Source organism: Oncorhynchus masou, unplaced genomic scaffold, assembly GCF_036934945.1.
Source record: "Oncorhynchus masou masou isolate Uvic2021 unplaced genomic scaffold, UVic_Omas_1.1 unplaced_scaffold_749, whole genome shotgun sequence".
Taxonomy (NCBI): Eukaryota; Metazoa; Chordata; class Actinopteri; order Salmoniformes; family Salmonidae; genus Oncorhynchus; species Oncorhynchus masou.
The window spans coordinates 254,465-278,630 of NW_027013950.1; the positions used below are offsets into that span (position 1 = coordinate 254,465).

The window sequence follows — 24,166 nt, forward strand, 5'->3', positions numbered from 1 at the left end:
TTCCTCATTCAGGATGGGTTTCAATACAACACAGTTTCCTCATTCAGGATGGGTTTCAATACAACACAGTTTCCTCATTCAGGATGGGTTTCAATACAACACACAGTTTCCTTCATTCGGGATGGGTTTCAGTACAACACACAGTTTCCTCATTCAGGATGGGTTTCAATACAACACACAGTTTCCTCATTCAGGATGGGTTTCAATACAACACACAGTTTCCTTCATTCGGGATGGGTTTCAATACAACACACAGTTTCCTTCATTCGGGATGGGTTTCAATACAACACAGTTTCCTTCATTCGGGATGGGTTTCAGGACGATACAAAGAATAAGGAATTAATGTATAAAATGTTAGATGACTGAGGATAGACAGGACTTGAAGAAATCTCCATTGGCGCGCTATTCCCTGTCCAGTGCACTACTGTTGACTAGAGCCCAGAGGGAAAAGGGGGCCATTTGGGATGCCCTGGTGGGCATGACGATGCTCCAACATGGAATTTCCTGGCTGTAATTTCTCTGGAATGATGATTCTGTAGTTTTGTACAACAGTAGAGATACTCTAGAGAGCCTGTATCGTGTGATGTGCTATTCTTCTCTCACAGCTAGTCCAATGACCCAGAGTAGATCTGAGGAACACACAGCTAGTCCAATGACCCAGAGTAGATCTGAGGAACACACAGCTCGTCCAATGACCCAGAGTAGATCTGAGGAACACACAGCTAGTCCAATGACCCAGAGTAGATCTGAGGAACACACAGCTAGTCCAATGACCCAGAGTAGATCTGAGGAACACACAGCTCGTCCAATGACCCAGTGTAGATCTGAGGAACACACAGCTCGTCCAATGACCCAGAGTAGATCTGAGGAACACACAGCTCGTCCAATGACCCAGAGTAGATCTGAGGAACACACAGCTCGTCCAATGACCCAGAGTAGATCTGAGGAACACACAGCTAGTCCAATGACCCAGAGTAGATCTGAGGAACACACAGCTCGTCCAATGACCCAGAGTAGATCTGAGGAACACACAGCTAGTCCAATGACCCAGAGTAGATCTGAGGAACACACAGCTCGTCCAATGACCCAGAGTAGATCTGAGGAACACACAGCTAGTCCAATGACCCAGAGTAGATCTGAGGAACACACAGCTCGTCCAATGACCCAGAGTAGATCTGAGGAACACACAGCTAGTCCAATCGGAAGTCTCCAACAAGCCGAGGTGTCTCTTTAGAACAGGATGTGCTGTTTATAATATTCCAACCTTTGACCCCTCTCAGTTAGTGTTGATTTAACCCTCTTCGACACAGGTGGCACCTTAATTGGGGAGGACGGGCTCGTGGTAAATGGCTTGAGAGGAAATGGGTGGAATGGTGTCAGACACATGGTTTCCATGTGTTTGAATGGTTTGGTTTCCATGGTTTCCATGTATTTGAATGGTTTGGTTTCCATGGTTTCCATGTGTTTGAATGGTTTGGTTTCCATGGTTTCCATGTGTTTGAATGGTTTGGTTTCCATGGTTTCCATGTGTTTGAATGGTTTGGTTTCCATGGTTTCCATGTGTTTGAATGGTTTGGTTTCCATGTGTTTGAATGGTTTGGTTTCCATGGTTTCCATGGTTTCCATGTGTTTGAATGGTTTGGTTTCCATGGTTTCCATGTGTTTGATACCGTTCCATTTGTGCCGTTCAAGCCATTATGATGAGCCGTCTTCCCCTCAGCAACAACAGAGTTTCAGTTATTCTCCTTGTTGTGGAGGCTGGTCACCATGATGACTTAGTTCCTCTGAGGTTCAGACTGTTGTTCTTGTAACTCCCATCCCTTGTTGTCTGTCATCGTTCATTACTGAAAGGTTCCTCTCGTTCCCCCCAGTAGAGAAGGCCGTTTCATGGTACATCCATTTCAAGCATCACAACATCCGCTCCCCGACTACAAACCCCCCCCCAGCACAACTTCAGATCGATGATTAGATTTTTCTGTCAGTTTGTGTTTTTTTTTTAAATCAATTGTTTTTCAAGAAACCAGATCATGTTTATACACACACACACACACACACACACACACACACACACACACACACACACACACACACACACACACACACACACACACACACACACACACACACACACACACACACTTTAAACATGTTATACACACACACACTTTAAACAAAGAAAAAACAAGACATTGTCTTTAAGTGGCCAGGAAAATGATTAATTAAATGAATGCATGGATTTGTCAACACATTGTTACATTTTTGTTTGTTAAATTCTCTTTTGTTATGGCTGTCCTGTGTGGTTAAAGGTGTAGTCAGCTATTTATCTAGGACTGGACCTCCAGTCCCTCTATCCTCCATCCCAGTCCCTCTAGCAGACCGTCCCGTTCTCCTGCCTGGACTTGGGGCAGGTGGATCGAGGGATGGGCTGGACGGAGGGAGCCAGGGTGCAGAAGAAACCAGCGATGAGGGTGAGCCCCAGACCTCCCCAGGCGCAGAACATAGACCAGCCGTAGCCGTGGCCGATGTCGTCCGGCAGGCCATACAGATAGCGAGGATAACGGGACAGCTCGAAGTTGATCCCCGCCACGCAGGTACAGAGAGAGATTATACAGAAGGTGCCTGGGGAGGAGAGAGGGGGAGAGGGTAAGGGTAGCGAGGGAGAGAGTGGGGGAAGATAAAGGAGAGGGGATGGGTGGAGAGAGGGGAGGTTGGGGAAAGGAGCGAGGGAGAAGGTGGGGATATGGAGGGAGGGAGAGATGAGATGGGGAGAGGGAGAGAGAGAGAAGAGGTGGGGAGAGGGAGAGAGAGAGCGAGAAGGGGTAAGGAGAGAGAGAGAGAGAAGAGGTAGGGAGAGAGAGAGAGAGAAGAGGTAGGGAGAGAGAGAGAGAAGAGGTGGGGAGAGGGAGAGAAGAGGTGGGGAGAGGGAGAGCGAGAGAGGGAGAGCGAGAGAGGGAGAGCGAGAGAGGGAGAGCGAGAGAGGGAGAGCGAGAGAGAGAGCGAGAAGAGGTGGGGAGAGGGAGAGAGAGAGGAGGTGGGGAGAGGGAGGCAGAGAGAGAGAGAGAGAAGAGGTGGGGAGAGAGAGAGAGAGAGAGAAGAGGTGGGGAGAGAGAGAGAAGAGGTGGGGAGAGGGAGAGAGAAGGGGTAAGGAGAGAGAGAGAGAGAAGAGGTAGGGAGAGAGAGAGAGAAGAGGTAGGGAGAGAGAGAGAGAGAGAGAAGAGGTGGGGAGAGGGAGAGAAGAGGTGAGGAGAGGGAGAGCGAGAGAGGGAGAGCGAGAGAGGGAGAGCGAGAGAGGGAGAGCGAGAGAGGGAGAGCGAGAGAGGGAGAGCGAGAGAGGGAGAGCGAGCGAGAGAGGGAGAGGGAGAGAGGGAGAGCGAGAGAGAGAGCGAGAAGAGGTGGGGAGAGGGAGAGAGAGAGGAGGTGGGGAGAGGGAGAGAGAAGGGGTAAGGAGAGAGAGAGAGAGAAGAGGTGGGGAGAGAGAGAGAGAGAGACAGTTACACTGATGCAATAAGAACAATGTTCACTTGGTGTTTGAGTGTGAAACCATTTATCAGTAATTTAATACAACATTCCTATCATCATTATTTTGGAGAACCAATTTCCAACACATTCAGACTGTGAACATTTTGTACAAACAGAAAACTGTCCACTGTACAGCATTAAAATACATTACTTTGGACTTTTTTCCCCCAACGGTTCCTCTCTTTTGTGTGTGTAGATTGAGGGTGTAATTCCACCCCGACTGTGAGCTGGGTGTGTGACACCGCTGGGCTGTTTACAGTGCCTTGCAAAAGTATTCGGCCCCCTTGAACTTTGCGACCTTTTGCCACATTTCAGGCTTCAAACATAAAGATATAAAACTGTATTTTTTTGTGAAGAATCAACAACAAGTGGGACACAATCATGAAGTGGAACGACATTTATTAGATATTTCAAACTTTTTCAACAAATCAAAAACTGAAAAATTGGGCATGCAAAATTATTCAGCCCCCTTAAGTTAATACTTTGTAGTGCCACCTTTTGCTGCGATTACAGCTGTAAGTCGCTTGGGGTATGTCTCTATCAGTTTTGCACATCGAGAGACTGAAATTTTTTCCCATTCCTCCTTGCATAACAGCTCGAGCTCAGTGAGGTTGGATGGAGAGCATTTGTGAACACAGATTCTCGATTGGATTCAGGTCTGGACTTTGACTTGGCCATTCTAACACCTGGATATGTTTATTTTTTAACCATTCCATTGTAGATTTTGCTTTATGTTTTGGATCATTGTCTTGTTGAAAGACAAATCTCCATCCCAGTCTCAGGTCTTTTGCAGACTCCATCAGGTTTTCTTCCAGAATGGTCCTGTATTTGGCTCCATCCATCTTCCCATCAATTTTAACCATCTTCCCTGTCCCTGCTGAAGAAAAGCAGGCCCAAACCATGATGCTGCCACCACCATGTTTGACAGTGGGTATGGTATGTTCAGGGTGATGAGCTGTGTTGCTTTTACGCCAAACATAAGGTTTTGCATTGTTGCCAAAAAGTTCAATTTTGGTTTCATCTGACCAGAGCACCTTCTTCCACATGTTTGGTGTGTCTCCCAGGTGGCTTGTGGCAAACTTTAAACGACACTTTTTATGGATATCTTTAAGAAATGGCTTTCTTCTTGCCACTCTTCCATAAAGGCCAGATTTGTGCAATATACGACTGATTGTTGTCCTATGGACAGAGTCTCCCACCTCAGCTGTAGATCTCTGCAGGTCATCCAGAGTGATCATGGGCCTCTTGGCTGCATCTCTGATCAGTCTTCTCCTTGTATGAGCTGAAAGTTTAGAGGGACGGCCAGGTCTTGGTAGATTTGCAGTGGTCTGATACTCCTTCCATTTCAATATTATCGCTTGCACAGTGCTCCTTGGGATGTTTAAAGCTTGGGAAATCTTTTTGTATCCAAATCCGGCTTTAAACTTCTTCACAACAGTATCTCGGACATGCCTGGTGTGTTCCTTGTTCTTCATGATGCTCTCTGCGCTTTTAACTGACCTCTGAGACTATCACAGTGCAGGTGCATTTATACGGAGACTTGATTACACACAGGTGGATTGTATTTATCATCATTAGTCATTTAGGTCAACATTGGATCATTCAGAGATCCTCACTGAACTTCTGGAGAGAGTTTGCTGCACTGAAAGTAAAGGGGCTGAATAATTTTGCACGCCCAATTTTTCCGTATTTGATTTGTTAAAAAAGTTTGAAATATCCAATAAATGTCGTTCCACTTCATGATTGTGTCCCACTTGCTGTTGATTCTTCACAAAAAATACAGTTTTATATCTTTATGTTTGAAGCCTGAAATGTGGCAAAAGGTCGCAAAGTTCAAGGGGGCCGAATACTTTTGCAAGGCACTGTATCTGTGTCCCCAATGGCACCCAACACCCCTGTATAGGACACTACTTCTGACCAGGACCCAATGGCACCCAACACCCCTATATAGGACACTACTTCTGACCAGGACCCAATGGCACCCAACAACTCTGTATAGTACACTACTTCTGACCAGGACCCAAAGGCACCCAACAACCCTGTATAGGACACTACTTCTGACCAGGACCCAATGGCACCCAACAACCCTGCATAGTACACTATTTCTGACCAGGACCCAATGGCACTCAACACCCCTGTATAGGACACTACTTCTGACCAGGACCCAATGGTTATGTGCAGACCAGCTGGCTGGAGTGGTTACGGACATATTGAATCTCTGCCTATCCCAGTCTGCTGTCCCCACTTGCTTCAACATGTCCACCATTGCTGCTATTCCAAAGAAATTCAAGGTAACTGAACAAAATGACTATCGCCCCGTAGCACTGAACTAAATGACTATCGCCCCGTAGCACTGAGCTAAATGACTATCGCCCCGTAGCACTGAACTGAATGACTATCGCCCCGTAGCACTGAACTAAATGACTATCGCCCCGTAGCACTGAACTAAATGACTATCGCCCCGTAGCACTGAACTAAATGACTATCGCCCCGTAGCACTGAACTAAATGACTATCGCCCCGTAGCACTGAGCTAAATGACTATCGCCCCGTAGCACTGAGCTAAATGACTATCGCCCCGTAGCACTGAGCTAAATGACTATCGCCCCGTAGCTCTGAACTAAATGACTATCGCCCCGTAGCACTGAACTAAATGACTATCGCCCCGTAGCACTGAACTAAATGACTATCGCCCCGTAGCACTGAGCTAAATGACAATCGCCCCGTAGCACTGAACTAAATGACTATCGCCCCGTAGCACTGAACTAAATGACTATCGCCCCGTAGCACTGAGCTAAATGACTATCGCCCCGTAGCACTGGGCTAAATGACTATCGCCCCGTAGCACTGGGCTAAATGACTATCGCCCCGTAGCACTGAGCTAAATGACTATCGCCCCGTAGCACTGAACTAAATGACTATCGCCCCGTAGCACTGAACTAAATGACTATCGCCCCGTAGCACTGAGCTAAATGACTATCGCCCCGTAGCACTGAACTAAATGACTATCGCCCCGTAGCACTGAACTAAATGACTATCGCCCCGTAGCACTGAACTAAATGACTATCGCCCCGTAGCACTGAACTAAATGACTATCGCCCCGTAGCACTGAACTAAATGACTATCGCCCCGTAGCACTGAACTAAATGACTATCGCCCCGTAGCACTGAACTAAATGCCCCGTAGCACTGGACTAAATGACTATCGCCCCGTAGCACTGAACTAAATGACTATCGCCCCGTAGCACTGAACTAAATGACTATCGCCCCGTAGCACTGAACTAAATGACTATCGCCCCGTAGCACTGAACTAAATGACTATCGCCCCGTAGCACTGAACTAAATGACTATCGCCCCGTAGCACTGAACTAAATGACTATCGCCCCGTAGCACTGAACTAAATGACTTTGAGAGACTAGTCAAGGATCATATCACCTCTACCTTACCCGACACCCACTACAATTTGCATACCACCCCCAATAGACCCACGGAGGATGCAATCGCCATCGCACCTCACCCTGCCCTATACCACCTGGACCAGAGGAATACCTATGTAAGAACGCTGTTCATCGACAACAGCTCAGCCTTCAACAACATAGTGCCCCTCCAAGCTCATTACGAAGCTCCGGGCCCTGGGTCTGAACCCCTCCCTGTGCAACTGTATCCTGGACGTCCTGATGGGCCGCCCCCCAGGTGGTGAGAGTGGGCAACAACACCTCCACCTCGCTGATCCACAACACGGGCTACCTCCCCCAGGTGGTGAGAGTAGGCAACAACACCTCCGCCTCGCTAATCCACAACACGGGAAGCCCCCCCAGGTGGTGAGAGTAGGCAACAACACCTCCGCCTCGCTGATCCACAACACGGGAAGCCCCCCCAGGTGGTGAGAGTAGGCAACACCACCTCCGCCTCGCTGATCCACAACACGGGGAGCCCCCCAGGGATGTGTTCTTAGTCCCCTCCTGTACTCCCTGTTCACACATGACTGCACCGGCCGTGCACGTCTCCAACTCAATTATCAGGTTTGGTGAAGACACAACAGTGATAGTCTGATTAACCAGCAATGACGAGGTGAGGGCCCTGGCAGAGTGGTGCCAGGAAAATAACCTCAACAAAACGAAGGAGCTGATCGTGGACTACAGGAGACAGCAGAGAGAGCACGCCCCCATCCACATCGACGGGCCACCCCCCCATCCACATCGAAGGGCCGCCCCCCCATCCACATCTACAGGGCCCCCCCCCATCCACATCTACAGGGCCGCCCCCCCATCCACATCTACAGCTCTCCCCGTCCACATCGAAGGGCCGCCCCCCCATCCACATCGAAGGGCCGCCCCCCCATCCACATCGAAGGGCCGCCCCCATCCACATCGAAGGGCCGCCCCCATCCACATCGAAGGGCCGCCCCCCCATCCACATTGAAGGGCCACCGGCATCTCCCCAGTACCCTGCTCTGAACTATAGTCACTGTTACTAGCCTCCCCCCAGTACCCTGAACTATAGTCACTGTTACTAGCCTCCCCCCAGTACCCTGAACTATAGTCACTGTTACTAGCCTCCCCCCAGTACCCTGCCCTGAACTATAGTCACTGTTACTAGCCTCCCCCCAGTGCCCTGAACTATAGTCACTGTTACTAGCCTCCACCCAGTACCCTGAACTATAGTCACTGTTACTAGCCTCCCCCAGTACCCTGAACTATAGTCACTGTTACTAGCCTCCACCCAGTACCCTGAACTATAGTCACTGTTACTAGCCTCCCCCCAGTACCCTGAACAATAGTCACTGTTACTAGCCTCCCCCCAGTACCCTGAACTATAGTCACTGTTACTAGCCTCCCCCCAGTACCCTGAACTATAGTCACTGTTACTAGTCTCCACCCAGTACCCTGAACTATAGTCACTGTAACTAGCCTCCCCCAGTACCCTGCCCTGAACTATAGTAACTGTTACTAGCCTCCCCCCAGTACCCTGAACTATAGTAACTGTCACTAGCCTCCCCCCAGTACCCTGAACTATAGTCACTGTTACTAGTCTCCCCCCTGTACCCTGTACTATAGTCACTGTTACTAGCCTCCACCCAGTACCCTGTACTATAGTCACTGTTACTAGTCTCCACCCAGTACCCTGAACTATAGTAACTGTTACTAGTCTCCCCCCAGTACCCTGCCCTGAACTATAGTAACTGTCACTAGCCTCCCCCCAGTACCCTGAACTATAGTCACTGTTACTAGCCTCTACCCAGTACCCTGCCCTGAACTATAGTCACTGTTACTAGCCTCCCGCAGTACCCTGAACTATAGTCACTGTTACTAGCCTCCCCCCAGTACCCTGCCCTGAACTATAGTCACTGTTACTAGTCTCCCCCCAGTACCCTGAACTATAGTCACTGTTACTAGCCTCTACCCAGTACCCTGCCCTGAACTATAGTCACTGTTACTAGCCTCCCGCAGTACCCTGAACTATAGTCACTGTTACTAGCCTCCCCCCAGTACCCTGCCCTGAACTATAGTCACTGTTACTAGTCTCCCCCCAGTACCCTGAACTATAGTCACTGTTACTAGCCTCCCCCCAGTACCCTGCCCTGAACTATAGTCACTGTTACTAGTCTCCACCCAGTACCCTGAACTATAGTCACTGTTACTAGCCTCCCCCCAGTACCCTGCCCTGAACTATAGTCACTGTTACTAGTCTCCCCCCAGTACCCTGAACTATAGTCACTGTTACTAGCCTCCCCCCAGTACCCTGAACTATAGTCACTGTTACTAGCCTCCCCCCAGTACCCTGAACTATACTCACTGTTACTAGCCTCCCCCCAGTACCCTGAACTATAGTCACTGTTACTAGTCTCCCCCAGTACCCTGCCCTGAACTATAGTCACTGTTACTAGTCTCCCCCCAGTACCCTGAACTATAGTCACTGTTACTAGCCTCCCCCCAGTACCCTGAACTATAGTCACTGTTACTAGCCTCCCCCCAGTACCCTGAACTATACTCACTGTTACTAGCCTCCCCCCAGTACCCTGCCCTGAACTATAGTCACTGTTACTAGCCTCCCCCCAGTACCCTGAACTATAGTCATTGTTACTAGCCTCCCCCCAGTACCCTGAACTATAGTCACTGTCACTTTCTTCCTTCTCTCGCTCTCTCTCTCGCTCTCTCTCGCTCATATATATAGTGTGTGATGTTACCGCCACTGTCTCCCTGTGTGTGTGTGTGTGTGTGTGTGTGTGTGTGTGTGTGTGTGTGTGTGTGTGTGTGTGTGTGTGTGTGTGTGTGTGTGTGTGTGTGTGTGTGTGTGTGTGTGTGTGTGGGGGGGGCATAGAGAAGGCAAGCTGTTAATCAGAGTCACCTGCACTAGTAATGAGAGTTCCCTCAGCACCTCCACACCACACAATCAGTCCTCTATGTGGCTGTTGATGCTATTCCGGTTCACAGTAACCCCCCTGAGCTGGTGCTATTCCCGTTCACATTAACCCCCCCTGAGCTGGTGCTATTCCCGTTCACAGTAACCCCCCCTGAGCAGGTGCTATTCCTGTTCACAGCAACCCCCCCTGAGCTGATGCTATTCCCGTTCACAGTAACCCCCCCCTGAGCTGATGCTATTCCCGTTCACAGTAACCCCCCCCTGAGCTGGTGCTATTCCCGTTCACAGTAACCCCCCCTGAGCTGGTGCTATTCCCGTTCACAGCAACCACCCCTGAGCTGATGCTATTCCCGTTCACATTAACCCCCCCTGAGCTGGTGCTATTCCCGTTCACAGTAACCCCCCTGAGCTGGTGCTATTCCCGTTCAAAGTAACCCCCCTGAGTTGATGCTATTCCCGTCCACATTAACCCCCCTGAGCTGATGCTATTCCCGTTCAAAGTAACCCCCCTGAGCTAATGCTATTCCCGTCCACATTAACCCCCCTGAGCTGGTGCTATTCCCATTCACAGTAACCCCCCCTGAGCTGGTGCTATTCCCGTTCTATTTCGTTAGACATTTCGTTAGCGATTTAGTTAGCCATTTCATTAGCTGCTGTTCACTGCAACCCCCCCTGAGCTGATGCTATTCCCGTTCTATTTCGTTAGACATTTCGTTAGCGATTTAGTTAGCCATTTCATTAGCTATTTAGTTAGCCATTTCATTAGCTATTTAGTTAGCCATTTAGTTAGCCATTTCATTAGCTATTTAGTTAGCCATTTAGTTAGCCATTTCATTAGCCATTTAGTTAGCCATGTAGTTAGCCATGTAGTTAGCTATTTGGTTAGCCATGTAGTTAGCTATTTGGTTAGCCATGTGGTTAGCCATGTAGTTAGCCATGTAGTTAGCCATGTAGTTAGCCATTTGGTTTGGGAACAGAGCTTTTCAGGAGCCTGTTGGTGTCAGACTTGGTGCAGCGGTACCGTGCGGAAGCAGAGAGAACAGTCTATGGCTTGGGAGGCTGGAGTCTTTAACGGCGGTGATATTACCATACCAAATCAATATGCTCTCAATGGTACAGCTGTAGAACTTTTTGACGATTTGAGGGCCCATGCCAAACCAAACTCTCAACCTCCTGAAGGGAAGAAGAGGCGCTGTCGGGCTTTCATCACGACTCTGTGAGTGTGGACCATTAGTGACCATTAGTGATTTGAACTCCTCACTGAAGCTTGAAGCCTGGGGAATACTTCCTGTAGTCCACCACACTGGGGACTACTTCCTGTAGTCCACCACCCTGGGGAATACTTCCTGTAGTCCACCACACTGGGGACTACTTCCTGTAGTTCACCACACTGGGGACTACTTCCTGTAGTCCACCACACTGGGGACTACTTCCTGTAGTTTACGATCAGCTCCTTGGTCTTACTGACGTTGAGGGAGAGTTTGTTGCTCCGGCACCACACCGCCAGGTCTCTGACCTCTTCCCTATAGGCTTGTCTCCTTGTTGTCGGTGATCAGGCTATGGTGTCGTCAGCAAACTTGATGATGGTGTTGGAGTCGTGTGCAGCCACGCAGTCGTGGGTGAACAGGGAGTACAGGACTAAGCACACACCCCTGTGTTGAGGATCAGCATGGCGGATGTGTTGTTGCCTAACCTTACCACCCGGGGGCAGCACCATCAGGAAGTCCAGGATCCAGTTGCAGATGGAGGTGTTTAGTCCCAGGGTCCTAAGCTTGGTGACGACGATGGTGTTGAACGCTGAGCTGTAGTCTAGTGAGTTGTAGTCACCTAGCTCTTGATGGGATTGTCTTTCAAAGTTTTAATTTTAACCTTTATTTAACCAGGCAAGTCAGTTAAGAACACATTCTTATTTTCAATGACGGCCTGGGAACAGTGGGTTAACTGCCTGTTCAGGGGCAGAACGACAGATTTGTACCTTGTCAGCTCGGGGGTTTGAACTCACAACCTTCCGGTTACTAGTCCAACGCTCTAACCACTAGGCTACCCTGCCGCCCCAAAAAGTAATAGCCTGAGCTGGGGGTCAATATTGTATCAAAAACCCTCAGTCCTCTAACTGTTGATAAACAATCAGTCTGGAAGTTACGATTACATCATCTATTCAACTTTGATGTAACTATTGAGTAGCGACTGTGATTTTTTTTTAAACTTTATTTAACTAGGCAAGAAAGTTTAAGAACAAATTCTTATTTTCAATGGGTTAACTGCCTTGTTCAGAGGCAGAACGACAACACAGTATCTGTGTTGTCCTCTTACCTCCCATGAGGAACAGTATCTGTGCTGTCCTCTTACCTCCCAAGAGGAACAGTATCTGTGTTGTCCTCTTACCTCCTGTGAGGAACAGTATCTGTGCTGTCCTCTTACCTCCTGTGAGGAACAGTATCTGTGTTGTCCTCTTACCTCCCCTGAGGAACAGTATCTGTGCTGTCCTCTTACCTCCCAAGAGGAACAGTATCTGTGTTGTCCTTTTACCTCCCCTGAGGAACAGTATCTGTGCTGTCCTCTTACCTCCCAAGAGGAACAGTATCTGTGTTGTCCTCTTACCTCCCATGAGGAACAGTATCTGTGCTGTCCTCTTACCTCCCGTGAGGAACAGTATCTGTGTTGTCCTCTTACCTCCCATGAGGAACAGTATCTGTGTTCTCCTCTTACCTCCCATGAGGAACAGTATCTGTGTTGTCATCTTACCTCCCATGAGGAACAGTATCTGTGCTGTCCTCTTACCTCCCATGAGGAACAGTATCTGTGTTGTCCTCTTACCTCCCCTGAGGAACAGTATCTGTGTTGTCCTTTTACCTCCCATGAGGAAGAGTAATCTGTGTTGTCCTCTTACCTCCCATGAGGAACAGTATCTGTGTTGTCCTCTTACCTCCCATGAGGACCAGTATCTGTGTTGTCCTCTTACCTCCCATGAGATACAGTAATCTGTGCTGTCCTCTTACCTCCCATGAGGAACAGTATCTGTGTTGTCCTCTTACTTCCCATGAGGACCAGTATATGTGTTGTCCTCTTACCTCCCATGAGATACAGTATCTGTGTTGTCCTCTTACCTCCCATGAGGAACAGTATCTGCTGTCCTCTTACCTCCCATAAGGAACAGTATCTGTGTTGTCCTCTTACCTCCCATGAAGAACAGTATCTGTGCTGTCCTCTTACCTCCCATGAGGAACAGTATCTGTGTTGTCCTCTTACCTCCCATGAGGAACAGTATCTGTGTTCTCCTCTTACCTCCCATGAGGAACAGTATCTGTGTTGTCCTCTTACCTCCCATGAGGAACAGTATCTGTGTTGTCCTCTTACCTCCCATGAGGACCAGTATCTGTGCTGTCCTCTTACCTCCCATGAGGAACAGTATCTGTGTTGTCCTCTTACCTCCCATGAGGAACAGTAATCTGTGCTGTCCTCTTACCTCCCATGAGGAACAGTATCTGTGTTGTCCTCTTACCTCCCATGAGGATCAGTATCTGTGTTGTCCTCTTACCTCCCATGAGGATCAGTATCTGTGTTGTCCTCTTACCTCCCACGAGGAACAGTATCTGTGTTGTCCTCTTACCTCCCATGAGGAACCGTATCTGTGTTGTCCTCTTACCTCCCATGAGGACCAGTATCTGTGCTGTCCTCTTACCTCCCATGAGGAACAGTATCTGTGTTGTCCTCTTACCTCCCATGAGGAACAGTAATCTGTGCTGTCCTCTTACCTCCCATGAGGAACAGTATCTGTGTTGTCCTCTTACCTCCCATGAGGATCAGTATCTGTGTTGTCCTCTTACCTCCCACGAGGATCAGTATCTGTGTTGTCCTCTTACCTCCCACGAGGAACAGTATCTGTGTTGTCCTCTTACCTCCCATGAGGAACCGTATCTGTGTTGTCCTCTTACCTCCCATGAGGAACAGTATCTGTGCTGTCCTCTTACCTCCCATGAGGAACAGTATCTGTGTTCTCCTCTTACCTCCCATGAGGATCAGTATATGTGCTGTCCTCTTACCTCCCATGAGGATCAGTATCTGTGTTGTCCTCTTACCTCCCATGAGGATCAGTATCTATGTTCTCCTCTTACCTCCCATGAGGATCAGTATCTGTGTTGTCCTCTTACCTCCCATGAGGAACAGTATCTGTGTTGTCCTCTTACCTCCCACGAGGAACAGTATCTGTGTTGTCCTCTTACCTCCCATGAGGAACCGTATCTGTGTTGTCCTCTTACCTCCCATGAGGACCAGTATCTGTGCTGTCCTCTTACCTCCCATGAGGAACAGTATCTGTGTTGTCCTCTTACCTCCCATGAGGAACAGTAATCTGTGCTGTCCTCTTACCTCCCATGAGGAACAGTATCTGTGTTGTCCTCTTACCTCCCATGAGGATCAGTATCTGTGTTGTCCTCTTACCTCCCACGAGGATCAGTATCTGTGTTGTCCTCTTACCTCCCACGAGGAACAGTATCTGTGTTGTCCTCTTACCTCCCATGAGGAACCGTATCTGTGTTGTCCTCTTACCTCCCATGAGGAACAGTATCTGTGCTGTCCTCTTACCTCCCATGAGGAACAGTATCTGTGTTCTCCTCTTACCTCCCATGAGGATCAGTATATGTGCTGTCCTCTTACCTCCCATGAGGATCAGTATCTGTGTTGTCCTCTTACCTCCCATGAGGATCAGTATCTATGTTCTCCTCTTACCTCCCATGAGGATCAGTATCTGTGTTGTCCTCTTACCTCCCATGAGGAACAGTATCTGTGTTGTCCTCTTACCTCCCATGAGGAACCGTATCTGTGTTGTCCTCTTACCTCCCATGAGGACCAGTATCTGTGCTGTCCTCTTACCTCCCATGAGGAACAGTATCTATGTTGTTCTCTTACCTCCCATGAGGAACCGTATCTGTGCTGTCCTCTTACCTCCCATGAGGAACAGTATCTATGTTGTCCTCTTACCTCCCATGAGGAACCGTATCTGTGTTGTCCTCTTACCTCCCATGAGGAACAGTAATCCTGCCACGTACTGCATCAGTCCTCTATCCCAGCAGCATCCCAGAACACCTATCGTCCAGCCAAACAGAATGATGGCTACAGCCATGCCCATGAAGCCTGCCGTCATCCGCCTCAGGTCTGGAGAGACAGGAGAGATACAAGAGGGGAGGGTTAGCATGGTTACAACACACACACTGTAGTCCACGTTCTGACACACACACACACTGTAGTCCACGTTCTGACACACACACACTGTAGTCCACGTTCTGACACACACACACACTGTAGTCCACGTTCTGACACACACACTCTAGTCCACGTTCTGACACACACACACACACACTGTAGTCCACATTCTGACACACACACTGTAGTCCACGTTCTGACACACACACACTGTAGTCCACGTTCTGACACACACACACTGTAGTCCACGTTCTGACACACACACACACACTGTAGTCCATGTTCTGACACACACACACACTGTAGTCCATGTTCTGACACACACACAGAAGGGTTAGGCAACGTTCAGACAGAAATAGCTACTGGAACTGTCTTGACCTCTGACCCTGTCAGGAAGCCTATCATTCAGCTACGGGGACTGTCTTAACCTCTGACCCTGTCAGGAAGCCTGTCATTCAGCGACTGGAACTGATTTTAACCTCTGACCCTGTCAGGAAGCCTGTGATTCAGCTATTGGAAGTGTCCCAACGTAACAGTCCTAACCCCTGACTCTGTGAACAGACTACTGACGAATCAGCAGAGATAGAAGATCAAACTGTATCGTCTACAGAAGACAAATGTAGGAATCTGTAATGTTGCTCGTATCAGATCTCCTGACATTATGACCTCACTTCCTAATACCGTTTGACCTCACTTCCTAATACCGTGTGACCTCACTTCCTAATACCGTGTGACCTCACTTCCTTATACCGTATGACCTCACTTCCTTATACCGTATGACCTCACTTCCTAATACCGTATGACCTCACTTCCTTATACCGTATGACCTCACTTCCTTATACCGTATGACCTCACTTCCTAATACCGTATGACCTCACTTCCTTATACCGTATGACCTTACTTCCTAATACTGTATGATCTCACTTCCTTATACCGTATGACCTCACTTCCTTATACCGTATGACCTCACTTCCTAATACCGTATGACCTCACTTCCTAATACCGTATGACCTCACTTCCTTATACCGTATGACCTTACTTCCTAATACCATATGATCTCACTTCCTTATACCGTATGACCTCACTTCCTAATACCATATGACCTCACTTCCTTATACCGTATGACCTCACTTCCTAATACCGTATGACCTCACTTCTATGACCTTAGTTTGTCTATACTATTTCAGGAAAACACCTTCAGCATGCACCGAGCTCCCGCTGCTGGTGTGTGCGAGTCCGTGTGCATGTTTTTACGGGCTGAGGAAGAATGATGTGGGGAGAGGCCCGTAGAACCTTGACGGGCAAGCACCAACGCCCTCTAGGTAATCTGTCCCACAGTCCCACAGGGCCCATAAATACTCTACCTTTCAACAGTCCCATGTCTGCCCTAACTGCCCCAGAGCAGAACAAATAGAGAGCGAGAGAGAGAGAGAAGGTGGGGCAGGGGGAGAGAGAGACTGAGGGGGAGAGACTGAGGGGGAGAGACTGAGGGGGAGAGACTGAGGGGGAGAGACTGAGGGAGAGAGACTGAGGGGGAGAGACTGAGGGGGAGAGACTGAGGGGAGAGACTGAGGGGAGAGACTGAGGGGGAGAGACTGAGGGGAGAGGGAGACTGAGGGGAGAGACTGAGGGGGAGAGACTGAGGGGGAGAGACTGGGGGGAGAGACTGAGGGAGAGAGACTGAGGGAGAGAGACTGAGGGGAGAGACTGAGGGGGAGAGACTGAGGGGAGAGACTGAGGGGAGAGACTGAGGGAGAGAGACTGAGGGAGAGAGACTGAGGGGAGAGGAGACTGAGGGGAGAGACTGAGGGGAGAGACTGATGGGGGGAGAGACTGAGGGGAGAGGGAGACTGAGGGGGAGAGACTGAGGGGAGAGGGAGACTGAGGGGGGAGAGGAGACTGAGGGGAGAGACTGAGGGGAGAGACTGAGGGGAGAGACTGAGGGAGAGAGACTGAGGGAGAGAGACTGAGGGGGAGAGACTGAGGGGAGAGACTGAGGGGGAGAGACTGAGGGGAGAGACTGAGGGGGAGGGAGACTGAGGGGAGACTGAGAGGGGGAGAGACTGAGGGGGAGAGACTGAGGGGGAGAGACTGGGGGAGAGACTGAGGGAGAGAGACTGAGGGGAGAGACTGAGGGGGAGAGACTGAGGGGGAGAGGGAGACTGAGGGGAGACTGAGGGGGAGAGACTGAGGGGAGAGACTGAGGGAGAGAGACTGAGGGAGAGAGACTGAGAGACTGAGGGAGAGAGACTGAGGGGGAGAGACTGAGGGGAGACTGAGGGGAGAGACTGAGGGTAGAGACTGAGGGGGAGAGGGAGACTGAGGGGAGAGACTGAGGGAGAGAGACTGAGGGGGAGAGACTGAGGGGGAGAGACTGAGGGGAGAGACTGAGGGGAGAGACTGAGGGGAGAGACTGAGGGGGAGAGACTGAGGGGGAGAGACGGAGGGGGAGAGGGAGACTGAGGGGGGAGAGACTGAGGGGAGAGACTGAGGGGTAGAGACTGATGGGGAGAGACTGAGGGGGAGAGGGAGACTGAGGGGGAGAGACTGAGGGGAGAGGGAGACTGAGGGGGAGAGGGAGACTGAGGGGGAGAGGGAGACTGAGGGGGAGAGACTGAGGGGAGAGACTGAGGGGAGAGACTGAGGGGGAGAGGGAGACTGAGGGGAGAGGAGACTGAGGGGAGAGGGAGACTGAGGGGGAGAGACTGAGGGGGAGAGGTAGACTGAGGGGGAGAGGGAGACTGAGGGGAGAGACTGAGGGGAGAGACTGAGGGGGAGAGACTGAGGGGAGAGACTGAGGGGAGAGACTGAGGGGGAGAGACTGAGGGGAGAGACTGAGGGGGAGAGGGAGACTGAGGGGAGAGACTGAGGGGAGAGACTGAGGGGAGAGACTGAGGGGAGAGACTGAGGGGAGAGACTGGGGGGAGAGACTGAGGGGGAGAGACTGAGGAGAGAGACTGAGGGAGAGAGACTGAGGGGGAGAGACTGAGGGGGAGAGACTGAGGGGAGAGACAGACTGAGGGGAGAGGGAGACTGAGGAGGAGAGACTGAGGGGGAGAGACTGAGGGGAGAGACTGAGGGAGAGAGACTGAGGGGAGAGGGAGACTGAGGGGAGAGACTGAGGGGAGAGACTGAGGGGGAGAGGGAGACTGAGGGGGAGAGACTGAGGGGAGAGACTGAGGGGAGAGACTGAGGGGGAGAGACTGAGGGAGAGAGACTGAGGGGGAGAGACTGAGGGGGAGAGACTGAGGGGAGAGACTGAGGGGGTAGAGACTGAGGGGAGAGGAGACTGAGGGGAGAGACTGAGGGAGAGAGACTGAGGGAGAGAGGGAGACTGAGAGGGAGACTGAGGGGGAGAGACTGAGGGGGAGAGACTGAGGGGGAGAGACTGAGGGTAGAGACTGAGGGGGAGAGACTGAGGGGAGAGACTGAGGGAGAGAGACTGAGGGAGAGAGGGAGACTGAGAGGGAGACTGAGGGGAGAGACTGAGGGGGAGAGACTGAGGGGGAGAGACTGAGGGGAGAGACTGAGGGAGAGAGACTGAGGGGGAGAGACTGAGGGGGAGAGACTGAGGGGAGAGGGAGACTGGGGGAGAGACTGAGGGGGAGAGGGAGACCGAGGGGGAGGGAGACTGAGGGGGAGAGGGAGACTGAGGGGGAGAGACTGAGGGGAGAGGGAGACTGAGGGGAGAGGGAGACTGAGGGGAGAGGAGACTGAGGGGGAGAGGGAGACTGAGGGGGAGGGAGACTGAGGGGAGAGACTGAGGGGAGAGACTGAGGGGGAGAGACTGAGGGAGAGAGACTGAGGGGAGAGACTGAGGGGAGAGACTGAGGGGAGAGACTGAGGGAGAGAGACTGAGGGAGAGAGACTGAGGGGGAGAGGAGACTGAGGGGAGAGACTGGGGGAGAGACTGAGGGGGAGAGACTGAGGGGGAGAGACTGGGGGGAGAGACTGAGGGAGAGAGACTGAGGGGGAGAGACTGAGGGGAGAGACTGAGGGGGAGAGGGAGACTGAGGGGGAGAGACTGAGGGGGAGAGACTGAGGGGGAGAGACTGAGGGGAGAGACTGAGGGAGAGAGACTGAGGGGGAGAGGGAGACTGAGGGGGAGAGACTGAGGGGGAGAGACTGAGGGGAGAGGGAGACTGAGGGGAGAGACTGAGGGGGAGAGACTGAGGGGAGAGACTGAGGGAGAGAGACTGGGGGAGAGACTGAGGGGAGAGACTGAGGGGAGAGACTGAGGGGTAGAGACTGAGGGGGAGAGGGAGACTGAGGGGGAGAGACTGAGGGAGAGAGACTGAGGGAGAGAGGGAGACTGAGAGGGAGACTGAGGGGGAGAGACGGAGGGGGAGAGACTGAGGGAGAGAGACTGAGGGGGAGAGACTGAGGGGTAGAGACTGAGGGGGAGAGGGAGACTGAGAGGGAGACTGAGGGGGAGAGACTGAGGGGGAGAGACTGAGGGGGAGAGACTGAGGGGGAGAGACGGAGGGGGAGAGACGGAGGGGGAGAGGGAGACTGAGGGGGAGAGACTGAGGGGGAGAGACTGAGGGGTAGAGACTGATGGGGAGAGACTGAGGGGGAGAGGGAGACTGAGGGGGAGAGACTGAGGGGGAGAGGGAGACTGAGGGGGAGAGGGAGACTGAGGGGAGAGGGAGACTGAGGGGAGAGGGAGACTGAGGGGAGAGACTGAGGGGAGAGGGAGACTGAGGGGGAGAGGGAGACTGAGGGGAGAGGGAGACTGAGGGGGAGAGGGAGACTGAGGGGAGAGGGAGACTGAGGGGGGAGAGACTGAGGGGTGAGAGACGGAGGGGGAGAGGGAGACTGAGGGGGAGAGGGAGACTGAGGGGGAGAGACTGAGGGGGAGAGACAGAGGGGGAGAGACTGAGGGGGAGAGACAGAGGGGGAGAGGGAGACTGAGGGGGAGAGGGAGACTGAGGGGGAGAGGGAGACTGAGGGGGAGAGGGAGACTGAGGGGAGAGACTGAGGGGAGAGACGGAGGGGAGAGACGGAGGGGAGAGACTGAGGGGTAGAGGGAGACTGATGGGGAGAGACTGAGGGGTAGAGACTGAGGGGGAGAGACTGATGGGGAGAGGGAGACTGAGGGGGAGAGACTGATGGGGAGAGGGAGACTGAGGGGGGAGAGACTGAGGGGGAGAGACTGAGGGGGAGAGACTGAGGGGGAGAGGGAGACTGAGGGGGAGAGACTGAGGGGGAGAGGGAGACTGAGGGGGAGAGACTGAGGGGGAGAGGGAGACTGAGGGGGAGAGACTGAGGGGGAGAGGGAGACTGAGGGGGAGAGACTGTGAGGGTGCAGAGAGGTATTATTATATTAAACTACCCTCTATTAAACTACCCTCTATGATCCTACCCTCTATTAAACTACCCTCTACTAAACTACCCTCTACTAAACTACCCTCTATTAAACTACCCTCTATTAAACTACCCTCTATTAAACTACCCTCTACTAAACTACCCTCTATTAAACTACCCTCTATTAAACTACCCTCTATTAAACTACCCTCTATTAAACTACCCTCTATTAAACTACCCTCTATTAAACTACCCTCTATTATCCTACCCTCTATTAAACTACCCTCTATTAAACTACCCTCTATGATCCTACCCTCTATTAAACTACCCTCTATGATCCTACCCTCTATTAAACTACCCTCTATGATCCTACCCTCTATTAAACTACCCTCTATGATCCTACCCTCTACTAAACTACCCTCTATGATCCTACCCTCTACTAAACTACCCTCTATGATCCTACCCTCTATTAAACTACCCTCTATGATCCTACCCTCTACTAAACTACCCTCTATGATCCTACCCTCTACTAAACTACCCTCTATGATCCTACCCTCTACTAAACTACCCTCTATTAAACTACCCTCTATGATCCTACCCTCTACTAAACTACCCTCTATGATCCTACCCTCTACTAAACTACCCTCTATGATCCTACCCTCTACTAAACTACCCTCTATTAAACTACCCTCTATGATCCTACCCTCTACTAAACTACCCTCTATGATCCTACCCTCTATTAAACTACCCTCTATTATCCTACCCTCTATTAAACTACCCTCTATGATCCTACCCTCTATTAAACTACCCTCTATTAAACTACCCTCTATGATCCTACCCTCTATTAAACTACCCTCTATGATCCTACCCTCTACTAAACTACCCTCTATTATCCTACCCTCTACTAAACTACCCTCTATGATCCTACCCTCTACTAAACTACCCTCTATTAACCTACCTAAAGTTCTACATTCACAGAACAATCGAACAAAGAGAAGCTTAGTATTGTTTTAGGGGAAGGTTTGATGGTGTAGTGTTGGCAGCACAGAAGATCCCGATTTACCACAAGCTACAGTATTATACATGTTTTAACCAGCTAGCCAGCCAGCTAACCAGCTAGCTAGAGATTGAGGTGTGGGGAGAGAGATCGAGGTGTGGGGAGAGAGATCGAGGTGTGGGGAGAGAGATTGAGGTGTGGGGAGAGAGATTGAGGTGTGGGGAGAGAGATTGAGGTGTGGGGAGAGAGATTGAGGTGTGGGGAGAGAGATTGAGGTGTGGGGAGAGATTGAGGAGGGGGAAGAGAGATTGAGGTGTGGGGAGAGATGGATGAGCGGTGAGAGATTGAGGAGGGGGAGAGAGATTGAGGAGGGGGAGAGAGATTGAGGAGTGGGGAGAGAGATTGAGGAGGGGGAGAGAGATTGAGGAGGGGGAGAGAGATTGAGGAGGGGGAGAGAGATTGAGGAGGGGGAGAGAGATTGAGGAGGGGGAGAGAGATTGAGGTGTGGGGAGAGATGGAGAAGCGGTGAGAGATTGAGGAGGGGGGAGAAAGATTGAGGAGGGGGGAGAGAGATTGAGTAGGGGGGAGAGATTGAGTAGGGGGGAGAGATTGAGTAGGGGGGAGAGATTGAGTAGGGGGGAGAGATTGAGTAGGGGGGAGAGATTGAGTAGGGGAGAGAGATTGAGTAGGGGAGAGAGATTGAGGTGTGGGGAGAGAGATTGAGGTGTGGGGAGAGAGATTGAGGTGTGGGGAGAGAGATTGAGGTGTGGGGAGAGAGATTGAGGTGTGGAGAGAGATTGAGGTATGGGGAGAGTGATTGAGGTGTGGGGAGAGTGATTGAGGTGTGGGGAGAGAGATTGAGGTGTGGAGAGAGAGATTGAGGAGGGGAGAGAGATTGATGTGTGGGGAGAGAGACTGAGGTGTGGAGAGAGAGATTGAGGTGTGGAGAGAAAGATTGAGGTGTGGGGAGAGTGATTGAGGTGTGGGGAGAGAGATTGAGGTGTGGAGAGAGAGATTGAGGTGTGGGGAGAGAGATTGAGGTGTGGGGAGAGTGATAGAGGTGTGGGGAGAGTGATTGAGGTGTGGGGAGAGAGATTGAGGTGTGGGGACAGAGATTGAGGTGTGGGGAGAGAGATTGAGGTGCGGGGAGAGAGATTGAGGTGCGGGGAGAGAGATTGGAGGTGCGGAGAGAGAGATTGGAGGTGCGGGGAGAGAGATTGAGGTGTGGAGAGAGATTGAGGTGCGGGGAGAGAGATTGAGGTGTGTATGTAAATGATGCAGGTGCAGATATCATCCTCTCATCAGGAGAGACATAATCAATGTACACAATTATTCACCTTCTGCTGCTTCCTGCTTCCCCCAGATACACCAGACCTGCTTCTGACACAGAGTAGTGTTGCTGCTAATTGCAGACGTGTGTGTGTGTGTGTGTGTGTGTGTGTGTGTGTGTGTGTGTGTGTGTGTGTGTGTGTGTGTGTGTAGCCAGAGATCAGCTAACTGCCACTGCCGCCCCCTTTGATCTCTACCAGAGGGGGTCCAGGTTATTACCCTCCCGGGCCAGACCATCAAAGCCAGAGATCTACCACGATGTCGTGATGTCACAGACACCAGCGTTGCGTGCTAAGCGCTCGTGGCGGGGGATGGCAGATGGGACGAGGGATATTGTTTATTTGGGGGGGATAGAGAGAGGAGGGGTTTTTGTCAAGGGGAAGGGAGGATCGCTGACTGAGGATACGTCCCAAATGGCACCCTATTCCCTACATAGTGCACTACTGGCACCCTATTCCCTACATAGTGCACTACTGGCACCCTATTCCCTACATAGTGCACTACTGGCACCCTATTCCCTACATAGTGCACTACTGGCACCCTATTCCCTACATAGTGCACTACTGGCACCCTATTCCCTACATAGTGCACTACTGGCACCCTATTCCCTACATAGTGCACTACTGGCACCCTATTCCCTACATAGTGCACTACTGGCACCCTATTCCCTATGTATGATCCCATAGTGCCCTGGTCACAAGTAACTTAGTGCACTATGTAGGGAATAGGGTGCCAGTAGTGCACTATGTAGGGAATAGGGTATGAGGTGCCTTTTGGAATGCAGTCACACACGGACTCTGCTGCCATCAGAATCTCTCCTCGTCTTGTCAAGGAGCAGGGGGGGCCGGTTGGCTGCTGCTGCCGTGGCGATGGGCCCGTCGGGGGGGTAATAGAGCTTCATTTCATTATGGGATGTCAACCGCCACCAGGGGAAAAAAACACGGAGAGGAGAAATCTAATTACTACTGATAGCAGGAGGGATGGACAGTGGAGGTCGCTGGGATGGAGTCTCCCCTCCCCTCCCCTCTCCTCTCCTCCCCTCCTCTCCCCTCGCCAACTCTCCTCTCCCCTCGCCAACTCTCCTCTCCCCTCCCCTCCCCTCTCCCCTCGCCAACTCTCCTCTCCTCTCCTCCCCTCCTCTCCCCTCGCCAACTCTCCTCTCCCCTCGCCAACTCTCCTCTCCCCTCGCCAACTCTCCTCTCCTCTCCCCTCTCCTCTCCTCTCCCCTCCCCTCTCCTCTCCTCTCCCCCTCCCCTCTCCTCTCCTCCCCTCCTCTCCCCTCGCCAACTGTCCTCTCCCCTCGCCAACTCTCCTCTCCCCCTCCCCTCCCCTCTCCCCTCCCTCCCCTCTCCCCTCCCCTCCCCTCCCCTCTCCTCTCCCCTCCCCTCCCCTCTCCTCTCCTCTCCTCTCCTCTCCTCTCCTCTCCCCTTTCCTCTCCTCTCCCCTCGCCA

The 24,166-nt window shown here is 51.4% G+C and overlaps 1 protein-coding gene across 1 annotated transcript in view; it reads right to left on the reverse strand.

Annotated features, from left to right (window-relative positions):
- Window positions 1-2,210: 2,210 nt before the first annotated feature.
- Window positions 2,211-24,166, reverse strand: part of LOC135537302 (transmembrane protein 178B-like) — an 81,738-nt gene continuing 59,782 nt past the window's right edge. The window contains exons 5-6 of the mRNA XM_064963503.1: window positions 14,897-15,034; window positions 2,211-2,619 (exon numbers count right to left, since the gene is read on the reverse strand). Coding sequence (XP_064819575.1) covers window positions 2,369-2,619; window positions 14,897-15,034 — 389 coding nt within the window. The 3' untranslated portion in view covers window positions 2,211-2,368. The remainder of the gene's footprint in view (window positions 2,620-14,896; window positions 15,035-24,166) is intronic.